Consider the following 23,656-nt stretch of genomic DNA (forward strand, 5'->3'; position numbering starts at 1 on the left):
GCGTCTTGCCTGGGTGCCCCAGGGCCGCTGGCTGCCAGGGCTCTCCTGGCAGCACTTACAACTGCCACCAAAAACTGCTTTTCCAGAGTAAGCATCCCCAGAGGCTAATTCTCCAGCCATCAGTTTATTCCAACTGTATCTAATTGGACCGAAGGCTGGAGCCTCATTTCCCCTCCCCACACCGGCAGCCAGCGCTCCCCTGCCTCACAGAGATGCTCGAGAGTCAGTGAGAAACGCCTCGTGCAGGTCGAACACCAAACAGCGGGGAACAGCCCCTTTGTGCTGTTTTTTATCTAAGGAAATGCAGAGGGGTAGGGAAGAGAAAGGGGCTTGTGTGGCTCAGGGAACCCCTCCCAGATGCAGCTCCACCACAAAAACATCCTCACCAATAACGCCGACTCTATCGCTTCATCTCCTCAGTGGCAGAAAAAAGACACGGCCTGGTTTTGTTCTGTCCTCTGCTCCAATGGGACATTTCTCAGGGCTATCTCCGATCTCAGGTGGGATTTTGGGTGGCACGTGGAGGCAGGCAGACCCATGCCTGGTGGCCAGGGCTAGGCAGAGTCCCACTGCGGGGCAGCACCAGCAATGCAACAGCCAGGCATGGCTCCACGTTTACTATGTGCAGCACCAAGAACACTGATGCTTCCAAACGTGTTAGCCGTGAGCTGGAACAGCGTGGAAATACAATCCAAGACATGCATGACACGGACATAGAGATACCCCTCTTTATCCATGAAAACAGGAACGAGTGGTGGTTGCCCATGCTGGATTGGGAGCTGGAAAAGGTGGAGGCACCGTCTGCACTGCAGTGTCAGTAACTCGACAGCAATACAGTTTAGGAAAAAACTGACATAAGTTTTAGATTTTATTCATTCGTACATTATTTACAGCAGTTGCTTTCATATTACAATTCTCTTTCATCTTTTCAGTTTTCACTTATAAAAAATTAACCAAATAAACCTTATATAACCAAATTTATCACAGCAGGTCTGGTTAATTTTCACAGTTACAGCGGCCATCAGGAACAGAACTTAAGTACCTACAAGTCATTCACCCAGAGCACCTCAGCCGGCCCTGCCCGAGGACACCCCGCTGCCCCACCAGAGCTGGCCGGCTCCCGGGGCTCTGCCGATGGAAGATGGAGAGACCGCGCCGCGTCGGGATAACGCTGGGCAGGCTGGAGCTCAAATGCCTAAAGCAGACCGAAGAGCTAACCCGCACACCTCCTCACGCGCCCTGCCCCGCTACAGGAACTGGTTTGCATCCACAGGCCGTGGCGGTACGCAAACAGCTTTCCAGCAGAGCCGACTGCTGCTTCCCTCCATCGGAAAACTATATTAGTTTACTCTATTTCCTGCTATTGTTGAGCCCCGGTGGCGCGGTGGCAGAATACACCGGGGTACGAGACTGCGGCAATGAGCATCTACCGTCCTCCTGCGTGTGGCTCTGACAGCTCTTCCCTCCATCTGTCTCCCCCACCAGGAACGGTACTTGCGATAACTCACCCCTAAAACCACAGTGAAAAACCTGCGCTGCGTCAGGACTTACAACACCGAAGAAACGATTCAGACGGAGGGATCCTACACGGGCAAGTTCTCTGCCAAGGTGAAGTCCAGTCCCAGAGACCGATGGCCTTTCCTAGTACTTAATCCTGCTCCCCAGGTGCAACAGCAGCACTGACGCCAGTGTGTTCCTAACGGTATCATCTTCATAACTATCTCCCTGTGCTCTCCCCCACGTGCTCATTTGCTTTACAGTGGTAATTATTGCTGTTTTAAAATATGTTTGTTTTTTCTTTGAGGACTTGTAGCCACTTCCCATTACGAAGTACAGTACATACTATGCTGAACATAGAAAACACAAGACTCATTTCACATCGGTCTTGTACAACGGTGAAGAGATGCAGAGTAAAAGGCTGTTCGGGGGAATCTGAGTTTCTATTTAGGCAGGAGTTTAGACTGTAACCCATGAACTAAAAAGCCACTGCCATTAACACGAGCAGTTCTGGTAAGCCATTTAGCCCCAGTTTTGCCATTTTTTTTTTCCAACTGACACTGGACATTTTCCAAATGCATACCACACATCTGCTTAACACTAGCAAAAAAATATTATTTTTTTTTCCTTTACCTTTACCGCATTTGTCTCAAGAAGACTTTTGCTTTAATAAAATAACACAAGCACACAAACTGCTTAAAGCTAACAGCCCAGCACAATCGTAAGTACAACTCACAAAGCAATGGATGCTTTGTTAAACCTAATTATATTTTAAAAAAAAAAGCAAATATACATATTACAAGTCAAAAGGACTAAGCTTTGGAGGAAAGGAAATTGAAAACAACATTAGCTATATGTTCATTACGCTTACATAGCAGTAGCTGCTTCTGCATTCAAACGTGTTACTTGTAAATAAATTTACAGTTGCATTATGTGTTTGTTACGCTCTTGGTCTCAGTAAGTCCATCCTCTACTAGTCAGATGTTCAAAGCACGTTCTCTCCCGCAGCTGACCATCGTGTAACACAGAGACAGCACTGAACAGTGACTTTACACACTGATCAAACTCCAAATGCTGACTTCGAGCTTGCTGTTTTAAATGATACTGTGTTTTTACTAACCTCTCTGTTGTTGAAATTATTCTCGTATTTTATTTTCAATGAAAGGTACTCCAAATGGCCACTCAGGTAGCAGTTTTTTGGTGGGAGATAAGCATAATCTCTGTGCATAGTCTCTATTACTGAGGGATGCAAGAGCACACGTTTTTTTGCTCAAGATTCTCTGTAGATCTATTTTGAGGAAGAAAAAAGAGAAAATTATCCTTTTAGTTTAAAGCTTATTTAACAGTTTGCATCCCTTCGTTTTCTTCACGTGGTACAGTATATTCCACTGCATGACTCCAGTTAGTGTGGAATTAAAATGCCTTTATTAAGCTTTAAATAGAGTGCATCACACCAGCGCTAATGCAAAACAGGCTCCCAGCACATTGAAAAGGAGATTGTTAATTCAGAGGTAACTGGAGCTGGTTCCTGCCTTTGTGTGTTTGGCAATTCGGAAATCCCTGCAGTCAGTCTCTCTCCATTTGCACCTCGGCCAGCAAATCTGGCACATTAAAAGGCAGCAGACCTGCACCGCGGACAGACACGGTTCAGTGAGCGACGGGCAGCAGCAAGGATCGTGACGAGGTTTTGTAAAGCCACAGTTCCCTTGGGAATTCTGACCACGGGACTGCCTGTTCTCACAGTTGGCCACAGCGAGGAAGGGGCCTGACCCCCACCAGGCACCGAGCACCTTCTGCTCCCGTTGCAGGTCTGCAGCACCGGGACCCAACAGGCACATCCCAACGCCAACAGCCACCTGCCGACCTCGGTCCTGCTTCTCCTACACGGGGACTATCGCATTCAGATGTTGTGACCTAAACTATCATCCTCATTTCCCATGGAGACGAACGAAGGCGGGGGAATGACTGTCCAGGTCCCAGCCTTGGGGACGTCATTTACCCCCTGCATTTGCTGAAACAAGTCAAGATGGGATTTTAAGAATTTAGGTGCATCCACCTTGTGTGTAGCAGAAGAGCGACTTGCACCCTGCGAGCGGCGACGCTGGCTTTGGGGGTGCAGCTACCCCTGCAGCATCGCAAACGCCGGTCCTGCTTCTGTGCCCCGCGCCACCCGCATCGCGCCCCGCAACCAGCTCAACCCTGCAGCGCTCCTGCACCTCAGAGCCGAAGGGCACAGAGCATCCCGACAGTCTCCGTTAAAACTCATCTTGTTTCCGACAACCATCTAGTAAAACAAGCCTGCTTCTTCCTGATGGGCTTGACTGCACTGCCAGCGATCCCCTTCCACGACGGCCAGCCTGAAAAGCCCCGCAGCCAAGGTGCCCCATGGCCGTGCATCTCTCCTCCCTGAGCGGGCCGTGCCCCGCAGCAGCCCCGACTTCCCCCGCTGCTCCCCGACCCGTACGTGCCGCAGAGACGGGAGGGGATGGACCGTGCAGGAGAAAGCCCAGCTCCCAGCGTGGGTACAGCGTCCTGTGCCTGGGGACAGCCCAGAGCACGTGCGGGGAGAGGTAAAGGCTTGCTCCGAAATGCTGTCCCACAGACCACACGGTCACAGCGAGGCAAGGGAAAAGAACGGCTTTCAGCTGGTGGCAGTGCCCCAGACCACTCTGTGTCCCCCAGCAGAGATGAATTAGGGCTGCCATTTCTAAGCATCTTGTAGGTGCTGTCTGCTTCATGGAGGGAAAACACGGCATGAATTTACAACAAAGACCAGTTTGAGGGTTTCAAGTAAGATTAGAAACCACCTTCTTTGTGGGTTTGATTGCTCAGCATTATTGGCCTGGATCCCTTCAGGGGCCAAGCTGCCCACAGAGCTTATTGCCAAATATTCCATGTGCTTGAGATGACCATTTGCTCAGGACGTGCAGGGGATTCCCACTCCCAAGGAAATGGCCAAGAATGTCCCGGAGGGCTGGGGCAGGCCTGAGGCTGTGGACCTCAGCCACAGCAATGCAAAGATGCACAGTCTTTTTTTAATTTTTAGACATCACACCTGATGCCTTCCCCCCATGAGCAAGGGCTCTGCCCCAGTCCCCTCCGAGCAGAGGACACTCCAGCAATGCCCACTGCACAGGGACGAGCAGAAAAAGCCGTAATGCTAAGGAGAGAGCTGCCACGCGAGGAAGCTGCGCCCTGCGAGCCACCGCCCGGCCTGCAGCGCGAGGGCAGCGGGCTGCGCCAACCCATGGGCACAGCAAAGGAAAAGCGGGCACCTGGCACAGCTGAGGGAAGCTCCTTCACATCTCCAACACATCCTACACCCAAATCTGAAGCAGTCTTACCGGCCATTACGTTCACCAACTGAGGCTAAAACCCAAGATGCTCCACTCTTCCCTGCACTCCGGCTAGAAGCGTCCTTGGAAGGAGAAACCACCAAAATAAATTAGGAGCATCCCCTCCCATCTCACACTGACGTGAGTCTCTGTTGGAATTAAGACTCAACAAGTGGCAACAGGCTCTCAAGGGGTAGGTCCAGATCACAAACGCTTCTGCTCGGGACCAAACCCACAACCATCTTGTGCTGCCCTGCACCTACCCAGCCGCAAAACTGGGATGAGAAGCGCCAAGGAGGTGCCGCTCAAGCCCAGAGAAAAGGCGGAAGGCCCCGATGCAGGGCTGTGCAGACCATGGCTATCTGGTGCAGCAGAAAGCAGCAGCTCGCCCAGATGCAGTTTGGGGGGGGGGGAGCACAAGCAATGAGCTGCAGGATCTTTTCCACGCAGTGCTGTTCAAACCAGCTGTGGGTGGTCCACCAAGGGCAGCTCAACCTCAGCATGTCACCCTGGGAGCTGCACCCTGGTACCAGCACGCTGGCCCAAGCGGCAGGGGCCGGGGGGGGGAGGTCAAAGCAGGCTGGACCCTGGGGGCAGCGGGTGAGCCTGGCGTGGCGCAGAGCCCCGGGGCCGTGCACAGCAGCGACTCTCTGTCTCCAGAGCTCAGCCTGAGCTACCACGTTTAGGCAAACTTGCCCTGAATGCAGACGAGATGACAGCATCACTCCACGCTTTTAGGCCCAACCCCGTCTGATCCCATTCAGAGCAGCGCTGGGTGGGAGAGCAGCGCCAGCGGGCCCGTACCCCCGCCCCACTGCTGCTACCAGGGATGCAGCTCCAGCGGCCACTTGGGCTTCCCAATAAACACCAGCGCCGGGATCAGCGGCGTTTCACCCGCCAGCCCTCTCCATCTTCTGAGGAAAGCAAAACCCAGCCTGTCTGGCAGCCAGCCCTTTCCTTCAGAAACGAGCTGTCCCGCCTGGGAGAGCTGGGAGCAACCAGCTGGATTTTTTCCAGCCGGCCTGGTCACAAAGCAACTGGCAGAGGCGTTAAGGGAAGAAATTTGCTCAGCAGCTACCGGCCAAGTGGCAACGACTCAGTCCTTATCGGTGCATCTCCGGCACCTGGCGTGCCCCGGGGAGGAATGCAGACAGCACCCCGAAAGCTGCACCATTCCAGCACCTCTCTCCCAGGCCACTCAACAGGAATTACGATCAGACACTGTAATATCATCAGTTAAGGTTTACATGTTTTAAAAGAAAATACTGGTAACCTGGTGGTACTTCTGCGTCTGTGGGATCTGGTGGGATTTATTCCAGGTTTGGCTTTTCTGACAGGATGTGGAGTTTTATTACAAAGGCACAGGTATCAAATAAAACCAGCAACATTCTTTTAATTAAATATCCCAATAAAAAAAAAAAATCAATGCTTAATTTAGGCTTTACGTATTCCTCCCTTATTAAGAGACTAGTTTGTTTTTTTTTCCCGTCTGGAAAGGTTTTAGTGCAGTGATTATATAGCAACAGAAAAATAAACTAAAAAAGGCACAAACTGTTTTGTGTTTTTTTTTTTTTTTCTTTCAACTTTTGCTAACACTTTATATTTGTCTATTTTACTTCGGTTAATAAATCACTGAATGCAGCAAGAAAATATTCTGCCAATTTCTGTACACTATACAAGAACCCCTACCAACAGTACATTATTTCAGCTTCAGGAGAAATGTACAGCATAGAAAGACTTTTAAAAATATAGTGCCCCATACAGAAACTTTGTTAATTAAACTCACGGTCTCTTGCTACAGTGCCCTTCACCATCCTCATTTCCCACCCCCCACACCCCCCCCTTATTGCTGGGACACACACTGGGACTCTGCCCCTCCGGCTCCGCACAGGCTGGACCGAGCCCCAGCCCAGCACTGGGCGCTACTGGGCTTGTGCAAAGGGCTCCTCCATCCCTGGCGTCGGTGCCGGGACCGTGGCCCCAGCAGGGATGGGGGCGAGCTCTCGTTCAGCATCGCCGGCCACGTCTCAGTGCTGGGAAAGCTTTGGGCCGCGGAGGAAAAGGCAGCTCCTGGTAGGAGCGAGGGGCAGGCAGCATCCCACGCGTGGGTCCATGGCGCCTGCCCCCCGCCCGCCCCACGGCTCCCCTCCTCTCCCCACGCCGCTGCCTGCCAGGGCTCTCCCGATGATGTTTCCATTGCATTTGCAAGGGCGGTTAACACGCGCTCTAGCCCTTCGTCACCTTCATCACGACAGGTGGTGGGTCCCATCCTTCTGCCCCCCCGCATAATACTTCATAAAATAGTAACTTTTTTTTCCCCCCCCAGGAACTAAATTAAAGGGGTTTCCCCTTTAAACGTATTAACAGAGCCGAACCCCTCCACCCACCCTAAATTAAGTGCAGCCAGAAATGGTTTTCTTTATACTTCTGATACCACGTTTTAAAAATTAAAACCTACCGATCTTCTTTTTCCCCAAGACGTAATTCATGCAAAGTTGCTATTTGTTTAAATAAGTTATAAAAGTTGATATCTCAGGCTAGAAGAAGCTGTAAGTCTCGGTTATTCTTTAGTTGGCAGGCACTGTACATACATACCGGGTACAGACACATGCCGGATCTGCTTTGCATTGCTTTTTGCATTGTACAATTCACAAATCTGACATCATTAAAGCAGTTAATTACCTTTGATGGAAGGCTGCAGTGAGGCCATCTACATTTATCAAACAAGCAGCTGGTTAAGATACCCCCCCCCCTCCCCCGGCGCTCCCCAAAAATGCTATTATCTGTCACACGTTGCTTCTCTGAAGTGGTTAGATTTGGTGCGCACATTAATGTGCAAATGTGTTGCCATAGGAACTGCAGCCTCCATTATGCCTCAATGACACCATTCAGCAAAAGCCAAAACTAAAAATAACAACAACAACAAAACCTTAAAAATGAAATAAAAAACAAACAAACAAAAAAAACCCGACAAACCCAAACCCTAAAAAGGCAGCAAAGAGAAAGTCCAACGCACATGCGGAGTCTGGCCCAGGACTGCAGGTTACGCGTGGCTACAGAACAGCACGGGAGATATTTAGGTTTGATCTTAACTTCACGCTATGGTACAATGGGGCTCAGAGTTCAGCCGGTCCGAGTCTGTGCTGGCTTAGGAAGGAAGGAGGGGGGGTCGAGGGGGGGTTGGGGGGGGGAATGGAGCGGAGTCGTGGTTACCGGATGCACCCGGGGTCTCTCAGACATTTGGCAGAATGAGGCACATCCCCCCCCACAACCTCAAAATAAAAAAAAAAAAAAAAAAGTGCAACACCAGTGCCGTGGTGGCAGTGCCGTGTGTGCGAGTGCGTGCACGCGCTTTCCTCTTCATGCATTGTAGCAAGCGGGTTGGGGAGGGGGGGCGGATCTGGCCCCCCACCTTGGTTTGTTTGGGTTTTTTTCCTTTTTTGTTTTTCTTTTTTTTTTTTTTTTTTTGGAAAACTATTAACCAGTAAATAACAGTAAGACGAATGCATATTCTACTTACTGGTGCATGAAATACTGAAAACTGCATTCAAGTAATATTCCTGCGCTATTGTGAATGCGTCGCTATGTTATCTTACACTTGGAAAAGGAGGCGGCTATGTACACCGGAGCAGTGGTACTATTTTGCAGTTGAAAGTTTCTGTGCTTTACGGAGGTACCTGGGAAGGAGAGGCCGCCGGTCAGGTCAGGTCGGGTTCGGTCCGCAGGACTCCCAGCGCCACCACCTACAGCATGCGAGGAAGGAGCGCGGCTCGGCCGGACGATCGAGCTGCACGGAGCAAACCAAAAGATGGCATGAGGGAACCAAAACTCAACCCGAAATTGGCAAATCGACAGTGACCAGAAATAGAAGGGCAATTTATTATTTTTGAACGGGGGAGGAGAAGGAGGGGAAAAAAAAGAAAAAAATAATTTTTTTTTTGGTTGGTTAGTTGGGGCTTTTTTTTATTCTTCCCGCAGCTGCAGGCGGTAGCGGTGGTAGCGGAGCTGGAAAAACATTCTCTCCAGTAAGGAGCGCGTCATCCCTGGCAGGGCGTAATGTTCGACGACACCCACGTGCTTGAACCCCAAGGACTCGTAGAGCTTGTGGGCTGCCATCTTCACGGCCGTGGTTCCCAGCACGACGGAGGAGTAGTTGTTGAGCATGGCAAACTCCAGCACTTTCCGGCCCAGGGCCTTGGCGATCCCTTTTCCGCGGTAGTTGGAGTCAACGGACATGCGGAGCAGCTCCACCGTGTTGTCCTCCTCGTTGCCCCGCGCTGCCACAATCCCCACCACGTTGCCGTCCAGGACAGCGACCCAGAAGCAGGAGCCTGCGGGAGATAAAGCAGCACATGTAGCTGCCGGCCACCTCGGACAGGCAACACGGGCACGGCACCCGCTCGTGAACATGCCGACGGGAGCTGGGCTTGGAGTCAGAAATCACCTCTCTGTCACACATGGGGACTAACAACCTTCATAAATAAGGACCAAAATTTCTTTTTCCTTGACACCGTGAAGGGAAACGTGTGCCTGCTGTGGGACAGACACCCAGCCATGGTCACAACCTCTTGTTGGGACTCAAAGATGTTGCTTTTTGGGTGCAATGCAAGAGCAGTCCTGATGGCTCAGGGCTCCCAGGGAAGGGGGCAATGCCACCCACCCCTGGGCACCCCAGCATTGGTGCGGCTGTTTCCCCCCTGGAATCTCAGCACCTTCCCACCACTGCAAACAGCGCAGGGAAAACACTCTGGAAGAGAGATGCCACGGGAAAGGCAATCCACTGCAGAGAAATTGCTGCAAGCCCCCGGGAGCAGGGGAAGACTATCCCTCTTCCCCAGGGACACCCTGCCCTCAGCCAGCACCCAAAGCTCGTTCACAGCCACGATGGCAGCTTTGCCAGCCGAAAAGGGCTGGCTGCTGCACCCTGAGGGGAGCTGGAGAGCTGCAGACACGGCTCCGCACGCAGGCACAGTGCGAGGACCTGGCCTCCCGGCAGCATCCTCCTGCCAGACCCTTCTCCAACCCGCGAGCACTGGCTTGTTTCTGACCTCCCCCCACGCACGCCTGGAGACATGAGTGCATCCTCCTCTTGTGGACTTCGGGGGCTCAGCGCAGCACTTGCCTGAGACAGTTTCAAATAAAAACATCTAAGCTGAGCAGCAAGATGAGACACTAGGATCACAAGAGCCAATGAAGCATGAACAGGGGAAAAATGCCATATACACCTCCCAGAAAGAGCACCTCCTGCGCACAGCCAAGTTCAGGCTCACCCACCCCTTTTCCCCCACAGTTCGGGGTTCTCGTGGCCAGGCCATCCTTGCTTTGGAGCTGCTGCTGCTCCTCTGCTAGCGCATGCCAGGTGAGAGCATCTCACGAGCTGGAAACATGGTGCTCAAGCAACTTGGGCCAGAACCACGTAGAGTTTCAGCAAGCAAAACCTTAATGGAGCATCCTTAATTGCACCCCATCAGCTGGCAGTGCTGCTCCAGGAGCGACAACGTGCTTTTCGGGGTGCAGGGGGTCAGCACTGCTGCTCTGCAACGGAGCTGAAGGCGCCATAGGGCACATGCTGCCTTCAAGGGGCCAAAGCAAAACCCCCCAAATCAAAGCCCAGCAGCCTGAAGGGCACCCAGTCGGGCTCGGGGCAAGCACCCCGGGGTCCCAAGAGCTCTGACTGCAGCCCCAGTTATGAAGCTCAAATAAAACTGGACCTCGCTGGAGAGAGGCACCGATACCACCCCATCCCACTGCTCGTAACAGCCAACAAACGTTCGAGTCGATGCAATCAGAAACTGCCATAACTCCGCAGTATCACAGCATCACTTGGCCCCACCAGCAAGCAGACTTAAACAAAAAAAACAAACCCAAATAAAATTCAAGTAATGAATTACTCAGGTCTTAACTAATAACCTTCACAGAAAACCCTGGTGAAGAAAAAGTGTCTTGAATTGAACTGAAAAGACCAGCGTTGTCAGGACAGGGCAACTGTGACCTTAGCTTGGATATTACTTAACTAACACCCAAGAAAGCCACTATTCAATTACAGCAGCTAACGAGGGGCACTGACGGGCCTCTTGCCAAGAAGGACTTCCAGCCCTGAGGAGGAACATGGCTTCACCCACCCACAGGAAGAGGATCCCATCACAGGAAACACCCCTGGGGTGCTGAGACCTGCCACAGGCGGTGGCCTCTCCTTGCCCAGTGCTAAGCAGAAGAAAACCTGACCTGGGCAGCAGCTCCACCTTTAGCATCAACCTTGCCAACCGCCCCGACCCAAATGCATGGCACATCTCCATAAGGACTGGCATTAAACGGCCTGGGTGGGTGCTCAGGGGCGCATGGCACTGCAAAACCCTGCAAAACCTGGGGGGGGACAACGACAATTGAGAGAGCTCTTCATTGCTGGAGGAGAGCAAAGCCCGGGGTGGCAGGAGGTGCCTCCCCGGCTGCTGCCTGTGGGACAAATGCAGGGGGACCTCGGCCATCTCTTTCTGATGGCTTTGCTGTGTCACAAGGTGCATTTGTCCCTCAGAAGCCATCGGAAAGAGAAGGCCGAGGTCCCCCGTGCTTGCCCCCGGCACAGTGCAGCTACTGGGGAAGAGCCGGGTATGAGTGGAGCGCTGGGAACCATCCCCGGTTCAGCCCAGCACAGCCGGCTTGTCCCAGCTCCGGAGCGATGTGCAGCTCCAGCGACGCTCACTCCTGTTCCCACTGCCAGCAAGTCATGACGCTGTCGCTATCTAGGTCAACAGCTAATTTTTAAGACACCGGGACCCATCCTGACCCATTTATCACGAGCAGTTAAGATGTCTCTCCTCCACTGCCGCGCTGACAGCGTGGCTTGTTCCCCTGCGCCCCCCTGGATCTCAAAACACAACTTATTCAGACACGACCCCAGATGAAGACCTACAAGCGCTGAAACCCAGCAGCCGCTCTCCCTCCGAATACAAATCGCGGGGCTGCGAGAGCTCGCCGCTCTCTGCTCCGCAGCCTTGTTCCTGAACCACTCCTCCTGTGGCAGCTCTGCCCAGTGTCCCCCCCGCCCCAGCCCACCCATCACCCCTCTGGCCGCACCACAAGCACACCATGAAATCCGGGCCACGGTGACCCTCACCCCAAATTCACAGCCACCAACGCCACCTCCTGTGGCATTGCCCAAAAAGGGGGTTCATGAGTCCCGTCCCATCCCCCCGCCACGTTCAGGGAGCAGAGGTGAGATGCTCCCCCAGGGACACGCCGTGTTGTCCCCAGCACCCCCCTCCTCCTGAGGCGGCCCCGAGAAGTGCCACAAGACAGCCGGTGGCCAGTGCCTGCCTGCCAAGTGGCAGCCGGCGGCACAGCCAGCACGTCCCTGTCATCCATCCGTGTGTGCGGCAGCTCCTCCTGGAGCTGTCAATCAGAGACACCAATCTTCGTTTCTCTTGGCCTGAGGTTACGCGATCGCTTCCCCCACTGCTTCCCTATTTTATTCACGACTTTCCTTTCTCCGCAAGCACCTCTCCTCTGTGCCCACCGAGCCCAGGAGGCTGCTAAAGCTCGCTCAGCAACACTTCCCACATTTGTAAAAAGGCACGTTTCTAGTATTTTTGGGACTTCTGCCTATTTAAACCCAAATCTGGACGTGCCCACCACAGCAAGGCCCTTTACTCCCCCAAGCCCCCTCTGACCACCCTCCAGGATGGAGGCCGTACCCCCACACCCGTCCATCCCGGCAAGGACCGGCCCGGTTGCAAGTGGCGTGATGGCAAATCCGCGCTCCATGTTAGTTTTTACTTACAACTTTAAAGCTTAATTATAACGATCTTGAGTTCAACATGAAATGAAATAGTACCTGGCACATCTCCCCGTGTGTGTTGTGCATGCTACACTTACAATTAGCAGCAGACAGGACGCATCTGCTCAAACAACGCAAGTTGTATTCAGCTCTCGTTTACACCAGCGCCACCCATCCCCAAGACCTTTACGCTGATGCCCACCCCATCTCTGTCTGCTCTGAAGATCACCAGTAGCCAGATCCTTCAGCCTGCTAAAGACAACTCAAGTTTCCAAAGGTGGGTACAAGCCCAGGAGCAATTTTCACCCATGGGGTTGTCAAATTCCTCCCTCCAGGGAGCTGCATCTCATTCAGATGGGGATTTGCTACCGAAAGCTGTTTTGGGGTCTCACCACGTGCTGCTGACCTTGGGCTGAGACCTTCTCTGCTCTGGGCAAAGCCTCCAGTTTCAAAGCAGGAACCCTGAAAGTCTTCGGTTTGCTTTTTACCTAAACTCAACATGTTTTCAGCAGTCCCAGCCAGCTGCAGCTCCTCACCGTGTCTATCTATCCACTCTTCCAGCAGCACTTACTCTGGAGCAGGATGGAAGCACCCTAAAAAAAACACCCCCCAGGGATGGGGTGTGTATGTGTGTGTGCCTCTTCTTTTCTGGACCAAAGGGACTGACTCAGAGCCTGTCTTGTTTTTGCACTTTTTCACACCTAGGATGAAATAAAATTAACTTCATCTCACCTGCCAGTAATGAGCAACAGCCTCGTTGTTCACAGTGCTAATAATAGCAGGAGCTGACGTTTTACTCTCACACCGCTATCTGAAAATAATCACTGCTGCAAAGATAAACACAAACCCTGACAGCTACAACTCTCCCTGCCCTTCAGATACTCATCTCGTGGCAGCATCTCTGTCTCTGCCTTCACTGTCATCTCCCTCCATCTTCTGGGGTCCCCCTGGCACTCATCACTACAGACATCCAAAGCCCTTCCAGCTTGCCCTGCCCTAAGCTCCTCTCTTGGTTTTTGATCCTGCAAGGAAAGTCACTCCAAGGTCTGCTCTTCATGAACATCCTGCATTGAACTCCAGCTGCCCTGTGAATGCCACTCTGGAGTACCGGAGGTGCCTACTGGAGGCCTTAGCTGTTTCCAGCCAACCACCAAGCCTCTTTGCAGCACTGTCCCTTGCCTCCCAATCCAACCCAGCCCCTCTGGGCTGCCCGCAGGTGAAGGTGAGGAGAAGCAGCCATGGAAAGCCCACCACCACCTTGCTTAGCTCTCTCCACTCCCCAGCCTGGTGCATCACCACACAGAGCCTCAACTTCAGGAACTCAAAGGCAAAAGCCGTAATAAAAGACGACATTTTTTACAATAAGGGGGGGTGAGACACTGGAACAGGTTTCCCAGAGAAGCTGCGAGTGCCCCATCTTTGGAAGTGTCCAAGGCCAGGCTGGACAGGGCTTTGAGCAACCTGATCTACTGAAAGATGTTCCTGTCCATGGCAGGTGGGTGGAACTAGGTGATCTTTAAAAGTCTCTTCCAACCCAAACCATTCTAGGAAAACAAAAACTTGGGATGCACACATCTATGAAAAAGGCACAAAACAGCTGTGACATGCGTAACAAGGAAGATGACTTTGGGTTGTTCATGCTTCACAGATTTGGTGAAGTTACACTGGTTCCTCCAGCACTGCGACAGCAGTCAGCCTGGGAGCCCATAGAATCATCACAGAATGGTCTGGATTAGAAAGGACCTTAAAGATCATCCAGTTCCAACTCCCCTGTCCTGGGCAGGGACAATGCTCAGGTCAGCAGTGGACCGGTTTCAATACAAGTCAGTTGAGTTCTAGCGGGTAACGCCTTTCCCTGGAAAGACCCACCCAAGGTATCCCCATGCCACGAGGATTCCACTGTGTTTAAGTCCATGAGTCACAGGACAAAACTGGAGAGGATGTCCACACACTGGTCCAAGTTGTTCATGAGGCAGGTTGCTTTTCTTGTGAATGGGAGTGTCCAGGAGAGATGTCACGGTGGGATAAACAAGACCTACAAGATGCACTGTAAGACAAAGCGAAGCCAGGGCTCCTGTATCTCTTGCCTCCTTGAAATTAAATACCTTGCATAGCAAGATGCAAGCGGTTCCGCCTTTTCTTTCTCTCCTTGTCCATGGGTTGCCTGTGTCTCAGCAACAACATCTTTCCATACTCTCGGCAACAAACAAACTTACCAGTGAGTTACTCAAACCATGCACCTGTCTACCAACCCAGACTTCACCACTGCAAAGCCTCCTGCTCCTACAGCACCATCTTTTAAGAGGTATTTTGTTTACTGGGCACAGAAAGAGCTGTTGCAATAGTGAAATTACTAAAAGAAACACACAGAGTAACCCAGCAGGATCAGACGTGGTTCCTCAGCTGATGGCACCCAGGGTCTGAGAGCGCACATGATGGTGGTGTCTTTCTGCTTGAAATTTAAGGATGGTTCCCAGCTCTTGAGGACCAAAAGAGAGCATTCTTCTAATCCACCCACCTCTCTCCTGCAGCGCAGGCTGCCCTCAGACTCCACACACCGCTGCTGGCCCCACGCCCTGCGGACTTCCCCGGAGCGGTGGCACCGTGCTGCTCATCCTCCACCCAAAGCACCGCCAGCTCCTGCCCAAGGAGGACACGCCGTGTGAGCCCCCAGCTGTGCTTGCAGGCCTCCTCTCCCGCTCGCCTCCGCCGTCATGAGCGGCACAGCTCTCCCCCACGCAGCCGACGAGGATGGTGGGTGAAAATAAATTCATTTATTTTTGCTGCAAATTCTTCTACACCCTTCGGTGAATAAAAGGCCAGTGGGTGGATGGGTGGAAAGACTGGAGCCAAAAGCACTAGCAGAGAGTGCTGCTAGAGGAGAGCGGGGAAACGAGACATCAGCCTTCCCCACCAGCACGAGTCCTGCGTGATTGACTATAGCAAGTTCCCTCAGCTTTCCCAAGTCCCTGAGTGCTCGAGGATCGCTACCCCAAAACCAAGAATTTAACAGCACGCGTTACTCCAACAAAGCAAAGCTCTGTCTGCCAGGTATTTTTAAAATCCATTGTTTTCTAGTAAATTCTAGCATTTCCACAGGAGCAAGCAAAGCTCTGCCGCCCCAAAACATCCTGAACTCACACTTGGGTCCTCCCCTGTGCTGACACCCCCGCACTGGGGTGGTGAGGGGCTGAGCCAGGTAAAGCCTATCCCTGTTTTCCACAGGGCTGGAGAGAGAGGACAGAGCAGCTTCTGTGGCCATCACCGACTGCTGGTGCTCATTTTGTGGGGTTGCATCCCTATGGGAAGGATTTTTCCTCGGAAGCTCAGCAAAGGGCAAGTATGGAAACCTTGCCCAGAGGCAGGCCGGTCTCTTCCCTCTTTCTTCGAGGGTGGCATTGCTGTCTCCCACAGCAGAGCTCTTATTAACTCTTTGAGGGTTATTTGTGGAACACAGTTTCCAGACAGACACGCAGCTTCCCAAGGCAATGTCACTTCAAGCACAGGCTGTGATTTCGTTTCTGCTTTAGCATGTTACAGCCGTGCAAATGCGAGCGATTCCCCTCCCAGCTCAAAGCTGTGCTGGGTGACAGCCTCAGAGCACCATCCAGATGAGGGGACCAGCGGAGCCGCTCAGCAGCCGGGAACCTGCCAGGCAAACGCCAGCTCCCCTGTGTGCTTACAGCAGAGCCAGGAAAGCATCCGAGGACTGGTCACCATGAGAAAAGCAAGCGGATATCAAGACAAACTCTGGCCAGGCCAGGTGTGAGCTCTGTGAGGGGATGGAGGCTGCCCACAGGCCCAGTGTGTGTCTTCAGGGATTTGCTGGGAGCAGCAGCATCCCGCCCAGGGGAAACCTCCCTCTCCAGCCGAGATTTTCCTCCAAGCTGCTAGGAAGGGGCAAAAAGAGGAAAAAACCCAAACAACTAGCCCCCCTAAAATCAGCCCTGTGCTTCTCATAACACAGCAATCTGTGCCCCTTGCTCTTAATATAACCTACATAAAAGCTTGGCCAGAAGTGACAGGTTTGCTAATCCTAGAGATCCGAATGCCCCCAAACTCCTCCCTGCGACCCGGTGATGTGTTGCGGCATAGCCCGGTGCAACACCACCTGCGCAGAAATACCAGGAGAGAGGAAACGCAACACGCTGTCACATCATGAGGCTTTAAATATTTGCCCTTGGAGTCACTTGTTCAGCATCCAGTGCCATCTTCCGGTGCGATTTTGGCCAGCGCGGCAGCCCTTTCTGCCAAGCAGGGGCGGTCCCAGCAAGGTGGTACGGAGGGAACCAGGGGGTGTCCTGTGCTGGACACAGTCCTGTGCAATTATTGCTTATTTATAGATACCAGAGTAAAAAGCCCCGAAGTTCAACGTCTCGCCCATCTTCCTGCCAGCACTATTTATATACATTACTTTAAGCGAGACAGGCTGTGTGCAGCAGCGAGTGGACAGAGTCCCCAGCCCAAAGCCGGCTGTGCCGTGGCTGTGTATTGCTGACGCCACTTAAATCCCTGCCCTTTTATCCTGTCTGGGTTTTGAAGGGGGAGCAGAGGGACTCGGCACTGGAGGCAACTCTCCCTCTTCCTTCCCCTGCACCCTCAGCGAAACGCGGGGCAGACCAGCCCAGTCACATCAGTGTCACAGCAGAAAGGAGCCTCTTCTGGGGAGAGGGCAGCTGCCGTGATGTGAAAGCTGCCGGCGGGAGGAGTTCAGGGCACAGACGCAGCACATCGGCTGCCGCCCAGCCACAGACACGGGCAGCTCGGGCACAGGGACTAGCCAAGGACAGGCAACAGCTCTACCTGCTACTGACTGCAACCACTCAGCTAGCCAGGATGGGGTGGGATTTATTTCTGTGTTTATGAAGCACATTATTATCCTATTATCTCTCCTTACCTCCACCTTTCCCGTGTTTTGAGTTTCTCTCCCTTCCACCTTTCTAGTTCCCCTTGGCTTCAAGCAGGGCTGCCTAACAGCTCCCACAACTTCTGCTAATGACTCTACACTTGACTTCAGTTAAAAGGCATTCCTGGAGGGCTCCTACAAAATAATGGCATTTCAGAGTAGTTTATGGCCATGGAAACCGGACCAGATGTGAGAGACCCTGACTCCAACACTCCTGACACCTGTGGGCATCCCTCCACACCAGACAAGGCCCAGGGGTCGGCAAGAGGCGGGGGGAGGGCAAAAAATGTCACAGACGCACAAGAATTATTCATGCATGAAATTAGAAATGCTGCGGGACCCCTTCCTTCCCATAAATAACTCCACATAACCTACCACCGCAGGATTCATTGCCCCATTATAAATAATTCCCTGCTGGAAGAGCAGAGGGCAGCGCATCTATATGCCGAGGGTGGGTGACACCCCGTGATTCATGGGGCATCTGGGCAGCAGGCAATGAGATCACCTACACAGCATGAAGAGAGACAGATGATTTGGTTCCCAGCAACCAGCTCAGCTACTTCCTCATCTACCTCCTTTGCCATCCCTGCTTTCACCTTTGTCGTCGTTGTTGTTGTTAGCAAGGGCTGAAGCTACTTGCAATCACCTCAAAGCTCAGGCAAAGCCTCCAAAGCTGCAATCAGCCGGGGATCGGGTGGGATGACGGTGACATCCAGCATTTGACCTGCAACGTGGCCACAGTGTGGCTCCATGCGTGTTCGCTACCAGAAACACCTTGACCAGGACCCACAACAGCAACGGGTCTCAAACCACCCCAGGGGACAGGAATTTAGAGGTGGCTTCTGCAGCCAATAAACCCGAGCACAAAATGAGACACAGGGGCTGAAGGGGTTTTGGACTGCAGGCAACAGCTGGCCTAAACATCTGTGTAAACCCAAAAGCATATTTGGATTCATACTGGTATATGCTGTAATGTGCCCTTGCTGATAAACCTGGAGCAGCAGCACTTGCTGCCCAGGTGCCAGTCCCACAGGGAGGTGGTGTTGCAGCCCAGCTTTACCCTCACCCGAGGATGGAAAGGTTGGTGGGGCTCCGATTTAGAATAACAGCACAAGTACTGACTTTCATCAGTTCCTGCACCACACTTCCTGATGCAGCTGGTCCATACTCAAGAGCACCCAGCTACTTTATCACAGGTATTCTGTTTTGGGGTGTCAAAGCCCCTGGAAAACCCCAAAGATGTTGACAGCTGGCTACAGTTTACTTTCACTCTAATATTTTGACCAGAGAAGAGAAAAACCACATTCTGCAGCAAACAGACTTCAGAAATTGGCCAGGTTTGGTCCTAAACAGCATCTCCTGCTGTCACCGCTGGGGATGTAACCCAGCAGGCGTTTCTCATCTTCTTAAAACCTTTGCTTTAAACCTCACCCTGTTCCTCTGAAGCACCTACATGACAGCTCCTGCACATGCACCTTACTGCTGTAAAGCTTCAGGACGACCCAGCCTGAATCAACACAAGCTGTTAGTGGCCACACCCCATGTCAGCATTTCACAGGTTGATTTTTCAGACAGGCTTCAGTCCCACGGGGCCAGGAGTGTCTCCGTGCGTGACAGCACCAGGGGAGCTCAGCAAAGCCCTGGGAAGCGCTTGACATGTCTCAGGAACAGGCTTTTGATGAGACAGCTAGAAATCTAGAAATCCAGGCGATGCCACAGACAGGGCAAAGACATCCAGCACATTTCAGAGGGTGCTATATTAAGAAGTGCATCAGCAGGACTTTAAAAATCTTCTATCTGGCTCTTTTTGCTGGCCGTGATGCACCTTGAAAAAGCAAAGACTGTAATAAAGTCAACGTATAGCAACTGTTCAGGAAAAAGCTGCAGAAGCAGTTATGTGGGATTAGAAGTCCCCTGGTTATCAGGGCATGGTTAGCCTGGTCCATCCCTCTGCTCTCCACTATTGAAAAGAAGGACACGCTACAGAGAAAGGAGAGACAAAACCACCGATTTAGCAATTGGGGTCTACCTGCTGGGTCATCAAGAGAAAGCACAGTTTGAGAAACCAGGCATTGTCTGTGTGTTTTGCGTGTGAGCAATTGTTATTGATAAGCAAAGAATTAAATAGCTTAAAGGAGCGGATAAAGACTAGAATATGCGATTTTGGCCCGGCATTGTCCTCGCGGCTAACTGGATGGTGAGTCCCAGCTCAATGGAGCTGGCTCAGCAGAATGGACTGGTCTGCACAAATGAACAAAGCCAGAGAAAAGTATTTAAAGTACTTTCAGAGTAGATATTCCCTATGCCTCCAAAATCCACACTAAGCCTATCAACTGCAGAGTCAGACCTTAAGTAAACCAACGCTTTAGAATTTATACCGGTTTTTAGTTAGAAGTTTAAAGGGGAAAAAAAAGAAATCATGCCCTTCTGCCAGCTTTTCTAGCCTGCATCCTCCCAGAAACTGCTCCAAAAGACTGATGTTACAATCAGCTCCTCCTTAGTCAAATTAGTTTACAAGATAAAATGTGTTGCTGGTTGTGTTTTAAGCCAGCTCCTTAAAAGGACATTGTTAAGGCTCAGTCTCCATCTTCTGCATCAATCTTTCGCTATATGGCTTTATTGCTTTCAGAAAGGTACTGAACTTGTATTACAGCACTTTTCACTTCCAAATACTGAAAAAAAATGGAAAATCTACAATTATTGGATGTTTTAGAATTTGTTATTTTCTGGCTGACTTTTACTTCATATGCATTACTGTAAAAAGGCACCGAGCAATAATTATCAAATGACTTTGCTTTAGCTTAGCAGTTGGCTGAGCCATAAATCATTCGGGGAAAAAGGACAGAATCGATCTCATTTTCGCCATCCATCATTACTTGACTGGTCTAAATTTAGCCAAGACTCCCTTTAGTTCAGCAGAAGTGCCTGTATCTACACAGGTATTGCACCAAATGCTTCACAGCAAAGGGAGAAACTAATGTTACGTTTACTTAAGGTTAAACAATAAATGCAGTTCTGAGCTCTACAAGGACTTCCACAGAGTTTTATGCTGCTCTAACCGAGGTCAACAACCTTTAAGGTGAGTCACCCTCCAGGAGAGCCCCTCTTCTGCAAGTGACCGTAGCAAGAGCCTACACACAACTACTTTTAGCCAGGAACAAGGCAGGCAAGAGGAATTGCATCCAAGATATAGGTTCAAACTTAGGGCGTGACGTAACGCCACGCTAGGACAGAATAGCCCATCTATGTGTGCAAGCTCTTTAAATCAGAGTCAAAAACAAGGCTGAGAGGTGCTTCCCCTACCGTACAGCCAGATCACCTACCTACAGCAAAAAGGGAGGGACTAAAGACATTCGCATATTTAAAAAGCGACAGACAAAAATCCCCCGAACAGGACTACATTGCTTACATTACTTTCAGGGGCACCAAGGACGGTGGTGCTGGGAATAGGTCACCTCCAGCAGGTAATCAACTGCATTTTACAACATATAATCCCAACACACAGGATGGGGCTCCCCAAATGCTGGTGCAGATGCTGACTGGTTCTGCAAACACACTCAAATCTACGTCTGTAAGGCAGAGAAGTGACCGAAAAGGGCGACAGCACAATATTCAATTGTAAGTCACGTAAAGGATGAATATATTCAGCCAAAACGTGCTGCACGGCATGTTTCAGTGGTTCTGAACATGGGTTTTCTTACTCCCTTAGCACATTCCTGCTGTCCTCAAAAGCCTCTGAAGGAGGACTTCACTACCACAGCAGACGATGAGCAATAACGACGAATAGCAGTTCGCAGTTTTTATGGTGCAGAAACACTGACCAGAGAAGTCTCAGACTCCAGGACAACTCCTCTGTTTTCCTTCCTGGGGCATACCAGGAATTGATGGACAGGGACTGCATTTCACCAAATGCTGCATGGCAAAGAGAAGCTACCACGATACTCTCCTAAAACTTGCAATAAATACAACTCTGCTGCACTCAAAAACCTTTCTTTCTGCAGATGACTTGAGTTTCATAAGAATCCTACCTTGTTGCTAACGCAATGAATCAAACCTCCCCGACCTCTAACTTTCCATTGTATTAATAATCTACAGGGGTGAAACAGCAGTCACAAGGAGTTATGTTTTCTCTGAAACCACGGCGAAGAATTCATTACTCAACATAGAAGGAGACGGGGGGAAAAAAGAAAAGGTTCAGGGCATAGATTTGGTACAAACTACAGGTTGAATTCAGTTGGTACATAGAATAATAGAATAGTTTGGGTTGGAAGGGACCTATAAAGGTCACCTAGTCCAACCCCCTGCAATAAGCAGGGACATCTGGCACTACATCAGGTTGCTCAGAGCCCCCTCCAACCTGACCTTGAATGTTTCCAGGGATGGGACATCTACCGCCTCTCTGGGCAACCTGCTCCAGTGTTTCACCACCCTCCTCATAAAAATTTTATCTTGTCTGAACCTACTCTCTTTTAGTTTAAAACCATTACCCCTTGTCCTATTGCAACAGGCTCTGCTAAAATGTTTGTCCCTATCTTTCTTATAAGCCCCCTTTAAGTACTGAAAGGCCGCAAACATAGCAATATGTGGCTTGATCTCCTTGAGCCTCTTGCAAGCAATAAATACTTATTCCTATTTCTAGCACAGCAGCTTGAAACGATGCTTACATAAACACATCCTTCCCAGAGCTCGTGCGTCCAACAAGGATGCCAATTATAATCAGTTGTGACCAACTCACCCCATCGGTACCACAGCACATGAATAGCCACCATCTGACACAAGGAGATAAGCCCCCCAAATCCATTGCAATGGCCTGGGAGGAGCTCGAGATGTGAGGAGCAAGGGTGGCACTGAAGCACAGCTCAGTACCTCTGTCCCCCCCAGACGCTCGCCAAGGGCGCTTCTTTGGGTGCTTCTCACCAGGACCAACCCTGTCTGACTTGTTAGTATGAGCCCCCCAACCAACAGGTCAAACCTATTCCCCTAACTTCTGGGTAAGAAGTAGACTACAATAACAGGGGAACTGAAACGATAATGAAGCTGGTAAGGAGAATCAGGCTTGGGTGAACCAACCAAACCCACAGCCTCTCTGCCCTGCGGCACAGTGTCTCTGTGGAGATGCTCACTATGGCGCGGAAGGCGATTAAAAAAATTTTAAAAAGCAATTTCCACCTGCAGCATGCCAAGAAACAAGGCCTTTCCCTTGGAAAGGGGATCTGCCGTGCCTTTCTGACATTCAAGGCTAGGGGCAGCGACAGGACTGATGCGTCCGTTTGCAGCAAATGCAACTCCTGACCCATATAAATAAATGAATAAATAACTAGCAAACCTCTCCAGAAGCAAACCTTCCTACTATTCCCTAAGTGCTTTTAACACCATCACCTTTTAAACAGCAGAGGCCTTCCTCCAGCAATGGCTCTTCCTCTACACCATAGCAACCACCCTGTCCTCTTCTGGAAGAGCAGGGAAAGAGGCGCCCACCCCACCACATGGGACTGGACCCTGAGGCATTTCTCTGTGCTGTTGTGGGGCTGAACCTGACCCATTGACAGCTGCAGGCACCTCCTGGTGTTTGCACCTTCCCACACCTCCAACCCAACCCTCAGCCAAGCAACACCGTGGGTGGTGACTCTGGTGGTCAGGTAGAGTCTGCAGACGGGGGTACTGCTGCGTTCCCATCCCCCTGTGCTTGGAAAGTCTGCCTGCAGGAGATGCTGAGTCCCTCCTGAGATGGTGTCTGGGGGTCCTCAGACTTTCTGAGGCAATCAGGCTGTTGTGTCAGGCAGGACTCCCAGGGACTAGTGCAGTGGGCAATCTCTCCTTGAAAATAAACACGGGCTTTTTTCCAGCAGGAGGAGCCTGTGAAGGCAACCTACTGCCCTCCAGGTACCATCTCCCCACAGCTACCCCACCCCAGGCTCCCACTGTAAAGCAACACTTTTCTCGCCTGCAGTTCTCTTTTCCAGATTTACTGTGAATATTTAATCCCCGAAGGGCTGTTATACCTAACTGAGCCAAACTAAGTCCTGCTGTGAAGTTGTTCCAGTGTCCCCCACCTGTGTATGCCGACTCCCCCCCACCCTCTTGCTCTGCTGGAGCCCTACACAGCAAGGAGGGTGAACACTTGGTCAAGACTTCACTTCCTTC

The 23,656-nt window shown here is 51.3% G+C and overlaps 1 protein-coding gene across 1 annotated transcript in view; it reads right to left on the reverse strand.

The window, feature by feature from the left end:
• Positions 1 to 899: 899 nt before the first annotated feature.
• The window catches only part of NAT8L (N-acetyltransferase 8 like), a 36,850-nt gene continuing 14,093 nt past the window's right edge, over positions 900 to 23,656 (reverse strand). Inside the window, exon 3 of the mRNA XM_054203950.1 lies at positions 900 to 9,163. Within this exon, the coding sequence (XP_054059925.1) occupies positions 8,796 to 9,163 (368 nt within the window). The 3' untranslated portion in view covers positions 900 to 8,795. The remainder of the gene's footprint in view (positions 9,164 to 23,656) is intronic.

This window comes from Rissa tridactyla, chromosome 5 (assembly GCF_028500815.1).
Source record: "Rissa tridactyla isolate bRisTri1 chromosome 5, bRisTri1.patW.cur.20221130, whole genome shotgun sequence".
In the NCBI taxonomy this organism is placed as follows: Eukaryota; Metazoa; Chordata; class Aves; order Charadriiformes; family Laridae; genus Rissa; species Rissa tridactyla.